At 47.7% G+C, this 18,272-nt stretch overlaps 1 protein-coding gene across 3 annotated transcripts in view; it reads left to right on the top strand.

Annotated features, from left to right (window-relative positions):
* LOC127567001 (rho guanine nucleotide exchange factor 25-like) overlaps positions 1-18,272 on the top strand; it is a 156,260-nt gene that overhangs the window by 113,097 nt on the left and 24,891 nt on the right. For all 3 annotated transcript variants that reach the window (XM_052009608.1, XM_052009607.1, XM_052009606.1), the window contains 2 exons: positions 2,305-2,408; positions 11,824-11,893. In XM_052009608.1, coding sequence (XP_051865568.1) covers positions 2,305-2,408; positions 11,824-11,893 — 174 coding nt within the window. The remainder of the gene's footprint in view (positions 1-2,304; positions 2,409-11,823; positions 11,894-18,272) is intronic.

Here is an 18,272-nt window from a genome sequence, read left to right as displayed (position 1 = left end):
TTTTCCCGACTCCAGATGTTAAGATTAGTAGTTACCTGCTTTTTGCCTACATCCTTTTTTAAACAGTGGCGTGACATTCATTGTCTTCCAATCCGCCAGGACCTGCCCAGAGTCCAGAGAATTTTGGTAAATTATCACAAACGCCTCTACTATAACTTCCGCCATTTCGTTCAGTACCCTGGGATGCATCCCATCAGAACCAGGGGACTTGTCTACCTTTAGGCCCACTGGTTTGCTCAGCACTACCTCTTTAGTGACAGCGACTGTATCAAGAGTGCTTTCACTGAGTGCCCAGACTCTCTACACCACTCCTACCTCTCCACCTCTCACGATCTGGTCTGAGTTACAATCACTTACCTCTGCTTTAAGGCCGCCTCCAATCAGTTCCCTTACTCGCACCAGAACTGCTCGACAATTGGCAAAAGCCTCAGAAAGCTGCTCAGTGCGGTGGCACCTGCTGGCAGAGACAATAAAAGTGTCAGTGAACTGAGTATAAATTTCACCTTGGTTGGTGCTAATGGGGGGCTTCAGCATCAAACATCCTTTGTATTCTGCTTGTGCTATTTGAGTCCATTGCCTCAAGTGGTATTGAATACTGCAGGAGGTACAAGGAGAGACAATTACCATAGCAAAGGCAGAAAATGCTGGACACACTCATCAGGCCAGGCTGCAGCTGTGGGAAGAGAAACAGAGTTAACATTTCAGGTCAGAACAGGGAGGGAGACAGAAGAAGCTTGTAAAACTGCAGGGAGGGTGGGATATCTCTGAGAGGGTAAAACCAGGGTGACCATGGGGATAAGCTGTGAACAAGGTTGTCTGGTCAGTGAGTGAATGGGAGCAGTTAGAGAGTGAGAACATAGACAAAGGAATGTAGAAGTTGCAAAATATAGAGTAGGAAGACATGCCCGACAGGTCAGACTGGGCACATCCTCCACCCCCAGAGAGAAAATACAACTAGCTGAGCTAATATCCCAGGTAGAAGACTGATACAGACAGAGATATCAAATCCAACACACAAAGTGCTGGAGGAACTCAGCAGGTCAGGCAGCATCTATGGAGGGAAGTGGACAGTTGACATTTCGGGTTGCGACCATACCTGAAATTGGAGAATTCCTTGTTGAGTCCGGAAGACTGCAACGTGCCCAGACAGAAGGTGAGGTGCTGTTCCTCAGGGTTGAATTGGGTCTCGGTGTAACAGTGCAGGAGGCCACAGACCAGGAGAGTGGGAGTGACAGGCAACTGGAAGCTCAGGGTCAGCCCTGCTATTACTGTAGCACCTGAGCAAAGCTGAGTTTCTTCCCCATAGTGTTTGGGCTATACTCTTGCAAACTACCCACCTCAGGTTAGTAAACTGACCTTCAGTATTCAGTATCTGCCTGTCTGTAATATTTGGGCACTAGTTTACTGTATAACAGCTCTGTGATTCCTTAGACCATAGAACCATAGAACAATACAGCACAATACAGGCCCTTCGGCCCACCATGTTGTGCCGACCTTCAAACCACTCCTAAGACTATCTAACCCCTTCCTCCCACATATCCCTCTATTTTAAATTCCTCCATATGCTTATCTAACAATCTCTTGAACTTGCCCAACGTACCAGCCTCCACCACCACCCCAGGCAGCGCATCCCATGCACCAACCACTCTCCGGGTGAAAAACCTCCCTCTGAAATCTCCCTTGAACTTCCCACCCATTACCTTAAAGCCATGCCTTCTTGTATTGAGCATTGGTGCCCTGGGAAAGAGGCGCTGGCTGTCCACTCTATCTATTCCTCTTAATATTTTGTACACCTCTATCATGTCTCCCCTCATCCTCCTTCTCTCCAATGAGTAAAGGCCTAGCTCCCTTAGTGTCTCCTCATAATCCATACTCTCTAAACCAGGCAGCATCCTGGTAAATCTCCTCTGCACCCCTTCCAATGCTTCCACATCCTTCCTATAATGAGGCGACCAGAACTGGACACAGTACTCTTAAGTGTGGTCTAACCAGAGTTTTGTAAAGCTGCATCATTACTTCGCGGCTCTTAAACTCGATCCCACGATTTATGAAAGCTAACATCCCATAAGCTTTCTTAACTACCCTATCCACCTGTGACAATTTAGACAATTGCTTCTGAATTCACTTTGCACTTTGGTTGGTCTAAGGGGTTTGCCGTCTGCTAGGGTCAATAGAACGGCCATCATTACTTTGACCTAAAATGCAGATTAGTAACTGACCATGATTGTATTACCTCTCAAATCCTTCCCCATACAAGTCCAGCCAACCTCTGCATGCTACTAAAGATGCTCTTTTCTTTTCTAGGGATATATTGCAACAATGAATGAAAAAGGAGTGCCCGAGGATATGAAAGGCAAAGACAAAATAGTTTTCGGGAACATTCACCAGATCTATGAATGGCACAAAAAGTAAGAACTCTCCATTACCAGTCAGACATGACCAATGCAGTAGCCAACACTGTGTTGTGTGCAAGCTATTTGATTCATAGTGGGGCTTCTGTTTGATTATGCAAAGCCAGGCTTGGGGACCTGGTCCATTAGGAGGTATATTGTTTCTCAGACGGTTACAGAGTGGGTGTGCAGGAGATTTTTCCTTTAACATCTGAGACCTGAATCCAAATCCAGCTCCAACTCTTAGGATGCAAATTTTCTTAGGTCTGTCAGAAATAACATTCTGTGATCAAAACCCCGATGGAAGGTGGAAGCCGTCAGCGATATCACACAGTCCACAAGGACTCTCCTCTCTCAGGTGGCACTCAGGGTGCTCCAGACACTCGCACTGAGCACACTGCATGGCACCCACAGTTGAACCACAGTAGAGGAAGCTTCACTCCATCCAAAGTCAAAATACTGCCGTTGTTGTAAATCTGAGATAAAAACAGAAAATGCTGGAAATACTCAGCAGGTCAGGCGGCATCTGTGGAGAGAGAAACACGGATAATATTTCAGGTCAAAGACCTTTGTGCAGAGGTCGGCATGAGGCTGGAAAGGTTTCCTTTGCGTCCTGCTGGCACTCACCTCATGAGCACTTTGGAGAACTCCACATGTGTGACTTCACTCGGTGTCTAATTTTGTGACACTGGACCAGGGGTTGGTGCTAGAACAGAAAGGTTATTTAAACATTGCAGGTATGTAAGTTATTATTCTTTCATTTCCTTTATTCCTTCTGACCACATACTCCGTGACATTCCCATTGCTGAGTCCCCCACCATCAACATCCCAGAAGTCACCATTGACCAGAAACTCCACCGTAGACCAGCCACATCGGTAATGTGGCGACAAGAACAGGTCAGAGGGTGGGGATCCTGTGGTGAGTGACTCACCTCCTGACACCTCAAGGCCTTTCCACCATCTACAAGGCCAGGAGTGTGACAGGACACTCCCCACTTCCCTGGGTGAGTGTGGCTCTAACAACTCTCAAGAAGCTCGACACCATCCAGGACAAAGCGGCCCACTTGATCGGCACCCCACCCACCCCTCTAAACACTCCGTCCCTCCACCACAGGCACACAGTGACTGCAGTGTGTACCACCTACAAAATACATTGCAGTTACTCACCCAGGCTAATCCCAGGCTACTGCAACAGCACCTCCCAAACCCATGACCTCTACCAGTAAGGACAAAGACAGCAGGTGCAGGGGAGCACCACCACTTGCAGGTTCTCTTCCAAAGTTGAATACCGTCCCGACTGGGAAATATATTGCCAGTCCTGGTCTCTGGGTTCCAATCCTGGAGCTCCCTCGCCAATATCACGGATATTATTTTATATTTCCTCACAACGTAGAAGGAGGCCATTCAGCCAGTCGTCTATGCCGGCTCTGAGAACATTCCCATGAGCCCCATTCCCTCACTTAGAGTCATGAGTCATAGAGTCACGCAGCAAGGAAACAGGCCCTTCGGCCCAACTCGTCCATGCCGACCAAGATGCCCCATCTAAGCTAGTCCTATTTGGCCCATAACCTTCTAAACCTTTCCTATCTGTGTACCTGCCCAAGTACCTTTTAAATGTTGTTAATGTACCTGCTTCAACCACTCCTTCTGGCAGCTCGTTCCATATACGGACCACTCTCTGGGTGAAGAAGTTGCCCCTCAGGGTGCTATCAAATCTCTCCCCTCTCACCTTAAACCTATGACCTCTAGTTCTTGATTCCCCAGCCCTGGGAAAAGACTGAGTGCATTCACCTTATCGATGCCCCTCATGACTTTATACACCTCTGTAAGATCACCCCTCAGTGTCTTACACTCCAAGGAATAAAATCCCAGCTTGCCCAACCTCTCCCTATAACCCAGTCCCTCGAGTCCCGGCAACATCCTCTTCTGCACTCTTTCCAGCTTAATGGCATCTTTCCTACAGCAAGGTGACCAAAACTGAACACAATATTCCAAGTGCGGCCTCACCAACTGCAATATAACATCCCGACTTCTACACTCAGTGCCCTGACTGATGAAGGCCAGTGTGCCAAACGCCTTCTTCACCACCCTGTCTACCTGTGATGCCACTTTCAGGGAACTATGCACCTGTACTCCGAGGTCCCTCTGTTCTACATCACTCCCCGGTGCCCTACTGCTCACTGTGAAAGTCCTGTCCTGATTTGTCTTCCCAAAGTGCAACACCCCACACTTATCCGAGGACTTGTACTCATTCCCTTTAACACATTCTCTGCAAGTCATTAACATCCCTCTCCTCTGATTCTTCCACACCCACCTACACTAGGGGTAAGTAACCCATCAATCCGCACGTCCTTGGGATGTCGGAGGAAACCCACGCGGCCGTGGAGAACGTGCAAACTCCACATAGACAGCGCCGGAGGTCGGGATCGAACCCGGGTCTCTGGAGCTGTGAGGCAGCGGCTCTACCCGCTGCGCCACTGTGGTGCGCCATAGGAGCAGCTTCACCAAAAGGACTGCAGCGGTTCGATAAGGTAGCTCACCCCCACCTTCTCAGGGGCAGTTAGGAATGGGCAATAAATGTTGGTCTTGCCTGGATCTCAAAAAATAAATAAAATAAAAAAATAAATGGCTTGTTTGAACAGGCCTTTCTGCATCCTGAGAGGAATACTGATCTAAGCTCTCTTGGTCGAAAGCATTCACAGAGGACTGGGAGTGAGTTGACTTAGAACTATAGAACCATAGGACAGTACAGCACAATACAGGCCCTTTGGCCCACAATGTTGTGCCGACCCTTAAACCTTGCCTAAGACTATCTAACCCCTTCCTCCCACTATTTTAAATTCCTCCATATGCTTATCTAGCAATCCCTTGAATTTGACCAACGTACCTGCCTCCACCACCACCCCAGGCAGCGCATTCCACACCCCAACCACTCTCTAGGTGAAAAACCTTCCTCTGATATCTCCCTTGAACTTCCCACCCATGACTTTAAAGCCATGCCCTCTTGTTTTGAGCATTGGTGCCTTGGGAAAGAGGCGCTGGCTGTCTTGCTGTGGGAGGGTTTGTTTGGGAAACGGCCTAAAAGGTGAGAAGAAGTTACTGGACAATTACAAAATAAATTTTTCTTATCCTTTATTGAGGTCCGTGCATCACTGGATATCCCAGCACTTACTGCCATCCCTAACTGCCCCTTGAGAAGGTGGGGGTGAGCCGCCTTCTGGAACCACTGTGGTCCTTCTGGTGAAGGTGCTCCCACGGTGCTGTTGGGGAGGAAGTTCCAGGACCTAGCTCCAGCAGATGAGGAAGGGAGGGGCCCCACCTCACTACCTTGTCTGGTTTGGGTGATGGGATAGGGGTGTGGGTCGGAGGTGGGATCTTGGCTCAAATGCAGGAGTCAGTTTTCAGAACCCATCCTGAAGGCAGACTGCCCACCTATAACAGGACAGGTGTGAGCAGCACAATTGTCCGACCTGCACCCACAACAGGATATGGTGACCCCGGCCTGATCATCATGTTGACCCAAATGAGCTTTGAAGCCTCCTGTCAACTTCTGACCTCAATACTGATGCCACATCCTTAATACAAGCGACATTTTCCATATCACTAAATCCGAAGCCATTTGAATTTATTGCTTAGAAACTGGATCTCCTGGAGCCTTGTTTTGGTGCCTTACACGGCTTAATCTCGATGGATAATAAAAAGGAAAACTAGGGACTTACTGCGAGTTGCACAGTGTATAACCTTCCTGCTGAGTCTTCCGTGCCTCTGGCGCTCCAGCGCACGGGGAGGCTGGGATACACACCTTTTCCGAGGCTCTTCTGTGACGTGGCATCTTCGGACTTGTGCGCTCCTGAGGTTTCCATGCAACACCTCGACGGGCAGCTCTCAATTTCTGAGCAATTTCTCTTCAATCTTCTGAGAACGATTCCTTTTCTAAGTTACATTTTAACTGTTGAAAAGATGAAGATTGAGTTCCCCTATATATCTACCTTGCCTGGTGCTAACTCTCCCAGTGATGAGTCTGTGGGTTCAAGGCTGACTCCAGAATTACAGATGTCCTAAAGTGCTGCATTGTTGGAGATGCTGTCTTTCAGAGGTCTCTGCTTGTGGGGCATTATTTCAAAGGAGAGCGGTGAAGTTCTCGCCAGGGTCTTGCCCAATATTTACCCTCAATTAATATCACTGAAGTAAGTGATTATTGGTTGTCATGTTGCTTTTTTTGGGAGCTTGCTATGCGCAAAATGGCTGCCATGTTTCCTATAATGAAACAGTGACTGCTCTTCAAAATATACTCCATTGGCTGTGAAGCACTTTGGATGTCCTGATGTACTGAAAGGCGCTATGGAAATGCAAGTTCTTTCTTTCATAAATGTACTGAGGGAACATTCTTGTTTGGGTCTTTTTCTTTGAACCCATGTGCTAACTTTTCCATCTTTGATTGAGATTGTTGCTTTTTCTTCTAGAACAGGCGTACTTTGTAGAGTGTAAAGCCTATCTCAGTCTGAGCAGTTGTAACTGTCCGTACAATGGCCTCACCTTTACCTTGGCTTAAGGAGAGGAAAGGTGGATGAATACTTGCAACCGAGTGGCTCTGATGGAAAATTTGAATGTGTGTGTGTGTGTGTGTGTGTGTGTGTGTGTGTGTGTGTGTGTGTGTGTGTGTGTGTGTGTGCACGCGCACGCGCGCGAGTGTGTGGTCATTGTACAAAGATTGCAGCCCTACCTCACAAAACATTCACCAGCTGATCTGGAGAACTGTTGCAGCCAGGAATTGGTGATCTCTTGTCAGAGTCTGATTTCACCCCAACTTCTTTCTGAATTGGGTGGAATGCTGCCTAATTTTACTCTTCGCTGACTGCAGTTGCATAGGGCAATCCCATCGGTTTCCCATGGCTGGAGTAGATTCAAATTAGCCCCACCCTCATCAGTGCTGCCATTTACACCCCATTTGTCCCACCAGAGTCAGGGTGAAGGGATGGAAGGAGTCAGATTTTTTGCTGAAGAGGAGAGAGCTGTGATTTAAGAGGGAGGGCATCACCATTAACTGAGGGTAGGGAGAAGATGGTACCAGACTATATGGGGAACAGGGAAAAGAAGAGGTGAAACTATCTCTGAAAGTATGGTGAACCTGGCAGTAAACAGAGACTCCTTGAACTAGGTTCAGGCTGGTAAAGTATTGTTGAGAACTGGAATAGACAATTGGAGTGAAACACAATGTTTAATAACAACCAACAGGCCCTCGTTTAATCCAAAACTGAGACATTTAAAGGCAGTAGCTTTGGGCCCCCAATTCAACATGTAGCTCCAGGCTAGGATGAGGGAATCAGTACGAGGCATACGTGCGGTTCTAAATTTAGTGCCTCCAGCTCTGACTGAAATGGTCTCAAGGGCAGTAAAACTGTGTTCAATTCCCCTAACTGCTTTGAGGCAAAGGAAAAAATATACTACTTTTGAAACAGAAAATTAATTAAAACCTTTTATCTCTCGGTAACTGATTATCTGCTGCTGGATTAATACCCAAGTAGCAAATTAGAGAGCAGTTTTTAATAAAATGCAGTTAAACATGTTCTTCTCATATTTTCTTACCACATAGAAGGAACCCATTCAGCCCATCGAGTCTACGCCAGCTCTCAGAGCATTTCCCATCTCTCCACACTTCTCTGTAACGGATTCTATCACACTAGTACATTAACTCCCTCTCTCTGTGTCGCAATGATAAATGCTCAGGAACAGATGGGGAAGATGTTCAGGGGAAGAAGAGGGGAACGTTTCTGGACCCCAGTTTATCTCAGCAATAAACCTTGCACTGTCAATATTCCTTTCATGCTTTTCTGGTCTTGCGAAGGCCACTCTTCCCAATGTAAAACCTTACTCTCTCTGGAAGAAGACATGGGGAATTAGCACCCTGATTCCTTGTGCTTTTACTGACTGCACCCAGGATTTCCAATATGGGATCTCAAGGGGTCAGGTTCCATAGCACATGGAACATAGACAGTAGAGCTCAGGAACAGGCCCTTCGGACCACAATGTTGTGCCAAACTAATTAAATTAGTAATCAGATGCCTAACTAAACTAATCCCTTCTGCCTATACAATGTCCATATCCCTCCATTTCCTATACATTCAGGTGCCTGTCTAAGAGCCTCTGGAATGCCCATGAATTAGGCCATTTAGCCCATCGACTCTGTTCTGCCATTCAATCATGGCTGATTTAATATTCCCTCTATAAGACCATAAGAAGCCATAAGACCATCGTATCTGCCTCCACCACCACCCCTGGCAGCACATTCCAGGCATCCACCACTCTCTGTGTAAAAAACTTGCCCCGCACATCTCCTTTGAACTTATCCCCTCTCACCTTAATGCATGCCCTCTAGTATTAGACATTTCGACCCTGGGGGAGAAAGATACCGGCTGCCTACTCTGTCTATGCCTCTCATAATCTTATAAAATTCTATCAGGTCTCCCCTCAGCCTCCGCCGCTCCAGAGAAAACAACCCAGGTTTGTCCAACCTCTCCTTATAGCACCTGCCCTCTAATCAAGGCAGCATCCTGGTGAACCTCTCCTGCACCCTCTCCAGAGCCTCCGCATCCTTCCTGTAACGGGGCGGCCCGAATTGAACGCAATGTTCCATGCTGGAAGCACGCAAGTGGCTCCTTCCCTTTCTTCCATTTAGGGAATAAAACTTGGATATGGCCGTTGCTATGTCCAATTGCACTTCCAGTGTGATTATTTGTTTTCACATCATTGACGTGCATTCCAGACAGCTATAAGATTATCAACATTTTAGGCTCTTTGTCATCTTTCTTGAGGCTATGTCATCTTTTTAGAATGACATGTTAAATTGCGTATGACCGTGGCCTGTGGTTCATATTTAGTTCTCCCATTGTATTACAATGTATAAGGAGGCCATAAGGCCCATCAGGTCTATACTGGCGCTGAGAGACATCACATCAGTTCCATTTACCTTCTATCCTCGCAATATATTCTCTTTCGCCTGCCCATGAACTCCCTCTTAATATTCCTACCACCCCCCTGCATTCAGGGTGATTTACATTAGTGAATTAACCCGCACGTCTTTGGGATGTGGGGGGAAACCCACGCGGTCACAGGGAGAACGTGCAAAGTCCACACAGACAGCGCCCGAGGTCAGGATCGAACCCGGGTCTCTTGAGCTGTGGGGCAGCAGCTCTACCTGCTGAGCCACTGTGCTGTCTTAAAGGCCACATTACCTAAGTATTCCATGTGCACAGATTTAGGCCATTTGGCCCAACTGGTCCCTTCTAGTGTTTATACTCCACACCACTCCATCTCACCGTATCCTTTCTACCTTGTGGGCTTATCCAATTTTCCCAAAGAAGTATTTCCACAACTCAGTCCCTCGCTCTGGGAATGAGTTCCACACTCTCACCTCTCTCAGGGTGAAAAGGTTTCTCCTGTATATCCTACTGGATTTATTGGTGACCGTTTTATTTTGATCATTTGGGCTCCATCACAAGTGGAAACACCTTCCCTCCTCCACCCTTTCAAAGCCCATTGCAATCTTAATGACCTATATGTCAACACAGTGAAGCCTGAAAATTGGAACCAGGGTTTCAGAAGTGGACAACAAACACTTGTTTGGAGACACACACACACACAAGCTTGGCACTCTCCTCCTCAAGCAAAAGTCGATACCGCTTCATTTGTTAATTTGAAACCCAAGGCTGATCGTTTTCTGTTAACCGAAGGTGTAAGATGGACCTCCGGAGTTAGATCACAGGTCTGTCAAGAACTCATTGAATGGTGGGCTAGGATCTAGGGCCTCCCCCTCCTAAGGTGTTAACTCAGTTTGCTGGCAGTGTGAGCAAGGCAGCATTAAGGTAGCCTCAAAGGTATCATAATGAGCGAAGCAGATAGTAAAATTAATTAAAATAAAAACAGAAATTGCTGGAAATACTCAGCAGGTCAAGCAGCATCTGTGGAGAGAAAAACAGAGTTAATCTTTCAGGTCGAAGACCCTTCATCAGAACTGGGTAAAGGTACAAGTGAAACAAGTTGCAAAGAAAGGGGAGAGGGGCAGAGAGAACAAAGGAAGTGTCTGTGACGAACTGGAAAGGCAGGTTATCTGAAATTTGTTGGATTCCCGAGGCCGATAGTGTGCCTACATGGAAGATGAGATGCTGTTCTTTGAGGTTATGTTAGGCCTTGTTGGAACCGTGTAGGAGGTCGAAGACAGAGAGATCAGAGCAGGAGTGGGATGGAGATTAAACTGACAGCTGACTGGAAGCCCAGGGTTAACCTGGTGGACTGAACAGAGATCATTTGGAGGAGATCACCAAGAAAGTAAGGGATCTGGAGATCTTCACGCATGAAACGAAACAAGTTAGCAGGTAGATACAGCAAGTAATTAGGAAGGCAGATTGAATGTTGGCCGTTATTGTAAGGAGTATGGAGTATAGAAGTAGGGATGTTTTGATGCAATGTTACAGGGAGCTGGTGAGACCGTATCTGGAGTACTGTGTACAGTTCTGCTCTCCATATTTAAGGATGCGTGTACTTGCATTGGAGGCCGTGCAGGGAAGGTTTAGGTCCTGGGATGGAGGGGTTGATGTATGAAGAGAGGTTGAGCAGGTCCAACACTCATTGGGAGTTCAGGAGAATGAGAGGCAATCTTATTGAAATACATGAGGTACCGAGAGGGATTGACAGGGTGGCTGTTGAGAGGAAATTTTTCCTGGTGGGGGTATCTAGATCAAAGGGAGGATAGTTCCAGAGTGAAGGGTCTCCCATTTCAGACGAAGATGAAGAGGGATTTCTTCTCTCCGAGGATTGTGAAACTTTGGAATTCTCCACCTCAGAGAGTGACAGGCATTTGAATCACGAGGGATTCAAGGGGTAAGGGGAGAGAGCAGGAGAGTGGTGCTGAGGCCAAGATTGGATCCACCGTGATCTTACTGAATGGAGGAGCAGGTTTGAAGGACTTATTGACCTAACCCTGCTCCTGTTCCTGATGTTTTGATGTTCACGGAATGCAATGGACCAAATCAGAAGAAGCGCGAGTGAACCACTGCTTCACTTGGAAAGACTAGGGGCTTGGATGATGTGGAAGGAAATGCTAAAAGGGGGAAGTGTTGCAGCACCTGTGGTTACATAGAAAGGTGCCTTGAAAACAAAGATCTGGTGAGCCTGAAACGTTAACTCTGCCTTGCTCTCCACAGACGCTGCCCGACCTGCTGAGTGTTTCCAGCATTCTCTGATCTTATCTCATGTTTCCAGCATCTGCAGTATTTTGGTTCTAGTTCACTTATTTAGCACTTTTGAAGCATGTCCTGTGAAATCCCAGCTCCCTTGATGAGAATTTGTCTTTTCATCGCGCTGTACCGGAAGGAGTCCTGGTGGGCAACGATGTGCAGGGCAGATTATTATTAAATTATCTGTCTTTCATTCACAGCTATTTCTTAGGCGAGCTGGAGAAATGCCTAGAGGAACCAGAGCGACTGGCAGTGCTCTTCATAAAACATGTGAGTCGTCAGTGACCCTGCTCACTTTATCGAAATAACTGACCTAAAATGGACCCCATACGTACTCCCCTCTCGGCCTCCACTATCTAACCATTTCCCCTGGCCCTTAATTGCTTCAGAATTGATCTGCATTTGCTTTAATTTTTCTTTTACGCAAATCTGCGCAAAGGGGTTAGAGATCTTGAAAGGGCAGTGTGGTTTTAATCTCAGGAATGGGTTGTGAAACTTCGATTGCATTTGGCTGATTGTGTGGCCTCTCTCTCTCTCTGGTCTGCCAGTGTCTGCTTTTTCTAGAACTGATACACTGCAGCACTGAATGAGTCCCTGTACCACCACTTCCAGTCCAAAGTGTTGCTCATATTTCCTTACCACGTAACAGGAGGCTGTTCAGCCCATTGAGTCTCTGCCAGGTCTCAGAGCAATTCTATCAGTCCCATTTCCCCACTTCCTTCCTTCCAATATTAATCTTCCCATCGATTCCCACTGATTTTCCCAACACTGGGGACAATTTACAGTGACCATTTAACCCACCGACTCCGCACGTCGTTGGGATGTGGGAGGAAACCGAGACACCCGGTGGGGGGGGAGGGGGGGGAGCCCAAGTGGTCACCTGGAGAATGTGCAAACTCCACACACAGACAGCGCCGGAGGTTGGGATTGAACCCGGGTCTCTGGAGCCACGAGGCAGCAGCTCAACCCGCTGCGCCACTGAGCTGTCTTTATAAATCTCTATCAACCTCCAGTTTGTGCCAATAAGGGAGCAGGTTCCCTCCAATAACCACCCCTGCCTACCTTTACCCCCAAACTGTAGAAGCAACTGAGATCAAATTATTTCCACCCCCCCCCACCACCACCACCACCACCCCTCCCCAACCACACCCCGTGCCCCCCCCCACCAAGACTCCAAGAACCAGAAATAGGGTTGCCAACCCCCCCAGAACTGAGCGGGAGCCTCCAGGAACTGAAGATTAATCTTCAGGACACTGCACTCTGCAAAGTCATCAGTGCATTCAAAGAAAATCGTTCTTTTAAATTCTCATATTGTGCTAAATATTAGAGATGGGACAAGTGCAGGGGTGCAGGTGAGATGGGGGGTGTTATCTGACTGATAGTCAAGAATTGGAGATCGAAGAGTCTGACCACTTTCTGATTGTCTCTGGAAAGATTGGTAGGTTGGGTGACCAATGGCAGGTGTGGTTGGCACCAAGAGGTCATGTGACAAAAGCTTACCAGAGCTGGCAACCCTTGCTGTGATTGGAAAAAAAAGTGAGGACATCCTGTCAGTGAAAGGGGCCCAGGAATGGACAGGGCTCAACAGGGACAGTTTGACATACACCAGGTGGAATTGTTCCTGGGTGGATGAATCTGCCACCCACTCTGTGCCCTATGATGGAAGAGTGCTGCCAGTTCTCCAGTGCACGTTTCACACTGCTGCCAATGAGTTCTTCTGGAAACTCCAGGACTTTGTTGTAAGCAAAGGCCGCCGGTGACAGGTGGCATCAGATTTGGGTAGTGTTGGTTGAGGGAGGAATGTTGGCCAGGACACCATTTGGAAAGACCCCAGTGGTGCCTCAGGACTCTTCATGTCCCCCGAGAACATCAGCCTGTCGACCATTTCTCATTTGCTGTTGAGAATTGCAGTTAGCCACATCTGGATTCCTAGTTGACCGCATATGGATGGTTAACACACTGGGCACCACTGATATAGAAGGTGTCAGTTCGCCAGGGTGAGATGTACGACAGGAGCTCCCCACACACACCAGCACCTCTTCCTGGGTCAGAGACGGGATGTCCACCTCAATGTTTCAGACCTGAACTTGACCAAGCCTCACCAATTTATTGGCATTGAATTACATAGAAATTCCAGCATAGACCGTTCAGCCAAAGCACTGTTGTTGTCAAACCTCCATATGTGGTCCTGGTCCCAACCACCAGCTCTGAGCTCACACCTCTCCTTATAGGCCAGCAAGATCACATGGTTCATGCCCAGTCCTTGCTGATTGGTCCATTGAAAGTCGGGGTGGAGATGGCGGCACACCTTGGAAGCCAGCCTGTCTTAATTGGAGGGAGACCAGTCACAGGGACACCATTGGCCTCAATGGCCTTGTTTTAAGGAGGAAGACAGTAATGCAGACAAGGCTCCCGTTCTTGATAACAAGCCAGTGATACTTGCAAAATGAGTCTCCTTATATAGACATCAGGTTAGAGCAGAATTTGTTGGCCATGTTGGCCACTGTGAAATCTTATTTTCATATTCTTATACAAGATAGAAGGAGGCCATTCAACACATCTATGCCAGCTCTCAGAGCTATCCCATCAATCCCTCTCCCCCACTTATTCCCCTGTAGCCTATTCTCCGCACATTCGCCTCAACTCCCCCACCCATCCACACACTGGGGGCAATTTACAGCGGCCAATTAACCAACTGCCTCGCACGTCTTTGGGATGTGGGAGGAAACCGGAGCACCCGGGGGAAACCCACGCGGTCACGGGGAGAACGTACAAACTCCGCACAGACAGCACCAGAGGTCGGGATTGAACCCGGGTCTCTGGCGCTGTGAGACAGTGGCTGTACCCGCTGCGCCACTGTGACACCACAAGGAATGGTGAGGTTCCAGAACGGGGTCAACTCTTAGAGGACCACCTCTGAACGCGTGCAAATCCTTGAAGGAGGAGCGCAAATTTTTAATATTTATTTTTTTTTGCTTTATATAAATAAACCATGCTTATTTATCAGAAAGGAAAGCGCTTTGAAGACCCGTGGGGTGTGACGGTTGTCCAGCAGTTGACTGGTTAGCAGATTCGCTGAGCGAACTCGGTGTGTGAAGTGCTGGGGTAACTGAGAGTATGCAAGTAGCGCAAGTCTCTGATTTACGCAAAGGATCCTTGCCTTTCGACGCTACCACTGTGCATTCCTGGCACCGACTGCACATTCTTTCTGCATCGTGGCAGTGGACTCACTTGGTGTCTTGTTGATGACCAGTAAACGAGCCCGATGCAGTTGTACTTCTTGGCTTTTGTCTTGGCCCTTTGACAAAGTCTGAACTCCAGTCAGGCATGCACATCCAAACGGATACCTCAGGGGCCATGTGTCGGGCTGGAACCAGCGGCAACATCTGCTCTCTGCCTGCACAAGCAGAATTAATGAATCTTCATCTTAAACTGTCTGAATGTGGGGAGGGTCAGTTCTCTGTGAATTGCCTGAATGGTTCAGTTGTGAACCTGGAAGAAGGCAAATGAGTCAGTTTAAATAAGGCACGTCCAAATGATACAGGTTACTTCTAATTCAACAGGAGTATCATGATCAGAGGGTTAGAATCTGCGCTGACTTGTGCTTATATGGTGCTCTGTAGGTATCAGCTGGAACTCAATTAGCAGCATGCTTGTCCTTGGAATCAATAAGCTGTGGGTCCTGAAATGTAGTGAATCCAGACTGACGTGCGGTACAGTGGGAGTCACTAGCCTACTCTTCAACTTTCCTCTTAGGGGGCTTCAAGTGCTCAGTGAAGTAAAGGTTCCTCCTGATATCCCAAGTAATGCCCACGATCACATCACCGAGTAACAGCACATTCGATATTGGTGGGATCTTGCTTCGTGCAGTTTCACAGATGTGGTTCCCTACAGAGAGACAGCGACTTGGGGTTTAGATGGGATGTAAATTGATTGTAACTAGAGCTGTCACATGTAAATATGATCGTTAAAAATTACTTTGTACACGGGGGAGCTGTTCAGTCAGATCAGACTGAAGTTTGTGGGTTCAAATAACCTTAAGCATCCTCAAATGTCCCCGGCCCATGCCGAGGGCCTGTCTTGCTGACGGTGACAGGAACAGCACACTGAGGAAGGCCCACCTCTAAACACCGCAGACAGCCTTTACAGCTGGCAAAGCCCTACCACAACTTCACTGGCTGTCTAAATAAAGTCAGACAGTCATAGAGTCGCACGTCACGGAAACAGGCCCTGTGACCCCACTCGTCCACGTCGACCAAGGTGCTCATCTAAGCTAGCCCCATTTATCTGCATTTGCCTCGTATCCCTCTAAACCTTTCCTATCAATGTACTTATCCAAATGTCTGTTAAATGATACTATTGTACCTGCCTCCACCATTTCCTCTGGCAGCTCGTTCCATATACCCACTGTTTTGTTTGTTCTTCATCAAGAGACAAACTTTGCGTGGGTTTAACATCTGAACATTTTTATTAACCAACACCAGCCTGGCTCGCTTTCCCTCTCTTTTTACAGCCCCTTCCTTGTTCCCCCATGTGACCCCTTGCATTGCCTACTGGGAACTGTAGTTCTTTATTATAACACATAATAACACACACACACCACCCTCTGTGTGAAAAAGTTGCCCCTCAGATCCCTTTTAAATCTTTCCCCTCTCACCTTAAACCTGTGCCCTCTGGTTTTTGGTTCCCTTTCCCTAGGGAAAAGACTGTGAGCATTCATCCTGCCATTGTCTCCTACACTCCAAGGAGGACTGTTCCTCGAGTCCTGGCAACATTCTCATAAATAGGTTTAAATGTGCAACAATCATGCACTATCAAAAGCTTTTTAAGATTGAAGTAATAAAAGTAATTTAAAAAGTAAAAATTTAAAGCTATAACAAAACACCTGACATTCTTCAAATTATTTGAACAAATTAAACAAAACAATTTTTAACCTTCCCTTCCCCTAAGCCCCAGAGCCGTACAATCCCCATTGAAATGATTGTGGTCTGGGACCCTGCTGTGGGACTGGCTTACACTTCAACGGGTAATCTCCAGCTCTTCCATTCAGAGGAAGCACAATACACCCGCTCTGATAGTGACTGATGGGGTGTGCTGGAGGGGCTGTGTAGCCCCCCCCCTCTCCCTCTGTCTCCGTGCAACAAGGATCAAGCTCCCTTTAATCTTGCAGTTACCCTGTACGCAAGTTGGTGGGCACCTGTTTCACCATTTGCACGTGATTCCTTTGTGTGCTGTTCAAATGAACTCAGGTAAAATAAATCAGTTGAAAACACTCAGCAAAAAAATACATACCAATGTCATCGAGTCAGCGAGTGGTACAGCACAGAAACAGGCCCTTCGGCCCACCACGTCCATGCCAACCCTTTGCCCACCTACACTAATCCCACTCGCCCATATTAGACCCGTATCCTTCTATGCCCTGCCTATTTAAGTGCCTGTCTCTCAAACGCAGTGACTGTACCTGACTCCACCACCTCCTCTGGCAGCGCATTCCAGATATCAACCTCTCTGTGTAAAAAAACTTACTCCTCAAATCCCCTTTAAATCTCCTTTCTCTCATCTTAAACCTACTCCCTCTTGTTTTTGGTACCTCTACCATGGGAAAAAGATTCTGACTAACTACTCTATCTATGCCCCTTATAATTTTATACACTTCTATCAGGTCTCCCCTCGGCCTCCTTCACTCCAGGGAAAACAAGCCCAGCCTGTCCGATCTCTCCCCATAACTCTGATCCAGGCAACATCCTGGGGAATCCCCTCTGCACCCTCTCCTGCGCAGTCACATCCTTCCTGTAGTGCGGTGACCAGAACTGTACACAGTGCTCCAAGTGCGGCCTCACCAATGTCTTGTAAAGTTGCAACAAGACATCCCAGCTTTTATATTCTGTGGCCCAACCTATGAAGGCAAGTATGCAATATGCTTTCTTCACCACCCTATCAACCTGTGTCGCCACGTTCAGGGAACTATGGACTTGGACCCCCAAGGTTTGTCTTTCATTAGTGCCCTACCATTTACTGTGTCTGTCCTACCCTTGTCTGACTTCCCAAAGTGCATCACCTCACACTTGTCGGGATTAAATTCCATCTGCCAACGTTCTGCCCAACTTTCCATCTGATCTGTGTCCTGCTGTATCCTTGGACAACCCTCCTTGCTCTCCACAACCACCACTAATTTTTGTGTCATCTGCAAACTTACTAATCATACCTCATTAACATATATCACAAACGACAAGGGTCCCAGCACTGATCCCTGCATTAATTCCACTGTCACAGACTTCCAATCAGAAAAGCATCTTTCCACCATCATCATGACCCTGGTCTTCCTATCACCAAGCCACCAATTCAGTTTTGGATGCCTTAGCCAGCTCGTCTCATGCCTTAACCTTCTGGGACCAGCGTACCCTGCAGGACCTTCCACCCAGACCTGGTGCAGCCCCTTCTCTGAGTGTGGCCGCCCCTCTGGACTGCATTCAGCTCAGTTGCCAGGACAGACAGCCCATCGGCAGGTCTTTAGGATGAACGCTCATTTGGAGAAAAGCTCCAGCAGCTCGTGATCGAAGCGGCGGCGCCCTCAGACTCTCACTGCCGCCTCCATTGGTGACACACTCCATCTGTGCAGTTTGGAATGCCACTCCCACTTGACCTGGGT

This window comes from Pristis pectinata, chromosome X (assembly GCF_009764475.1).
Source record: "Pristis pectinata isolate sPriPec2 chromosome X, sPriPec2.1.pri, whole genome shotgun sequence".
Taxonomy (NCBI): Eukaryota; Metazoa; Chordata; class Chondrichthyes; order Rhinopristiformes; family Pristidae; genus Pristis; species Pristis pectinata.
The sequence above is the reverse complement of the archived record's forward strand: the minus strand, read 5'-3'. Positions and strand labels throughout refer to the sequence as shown.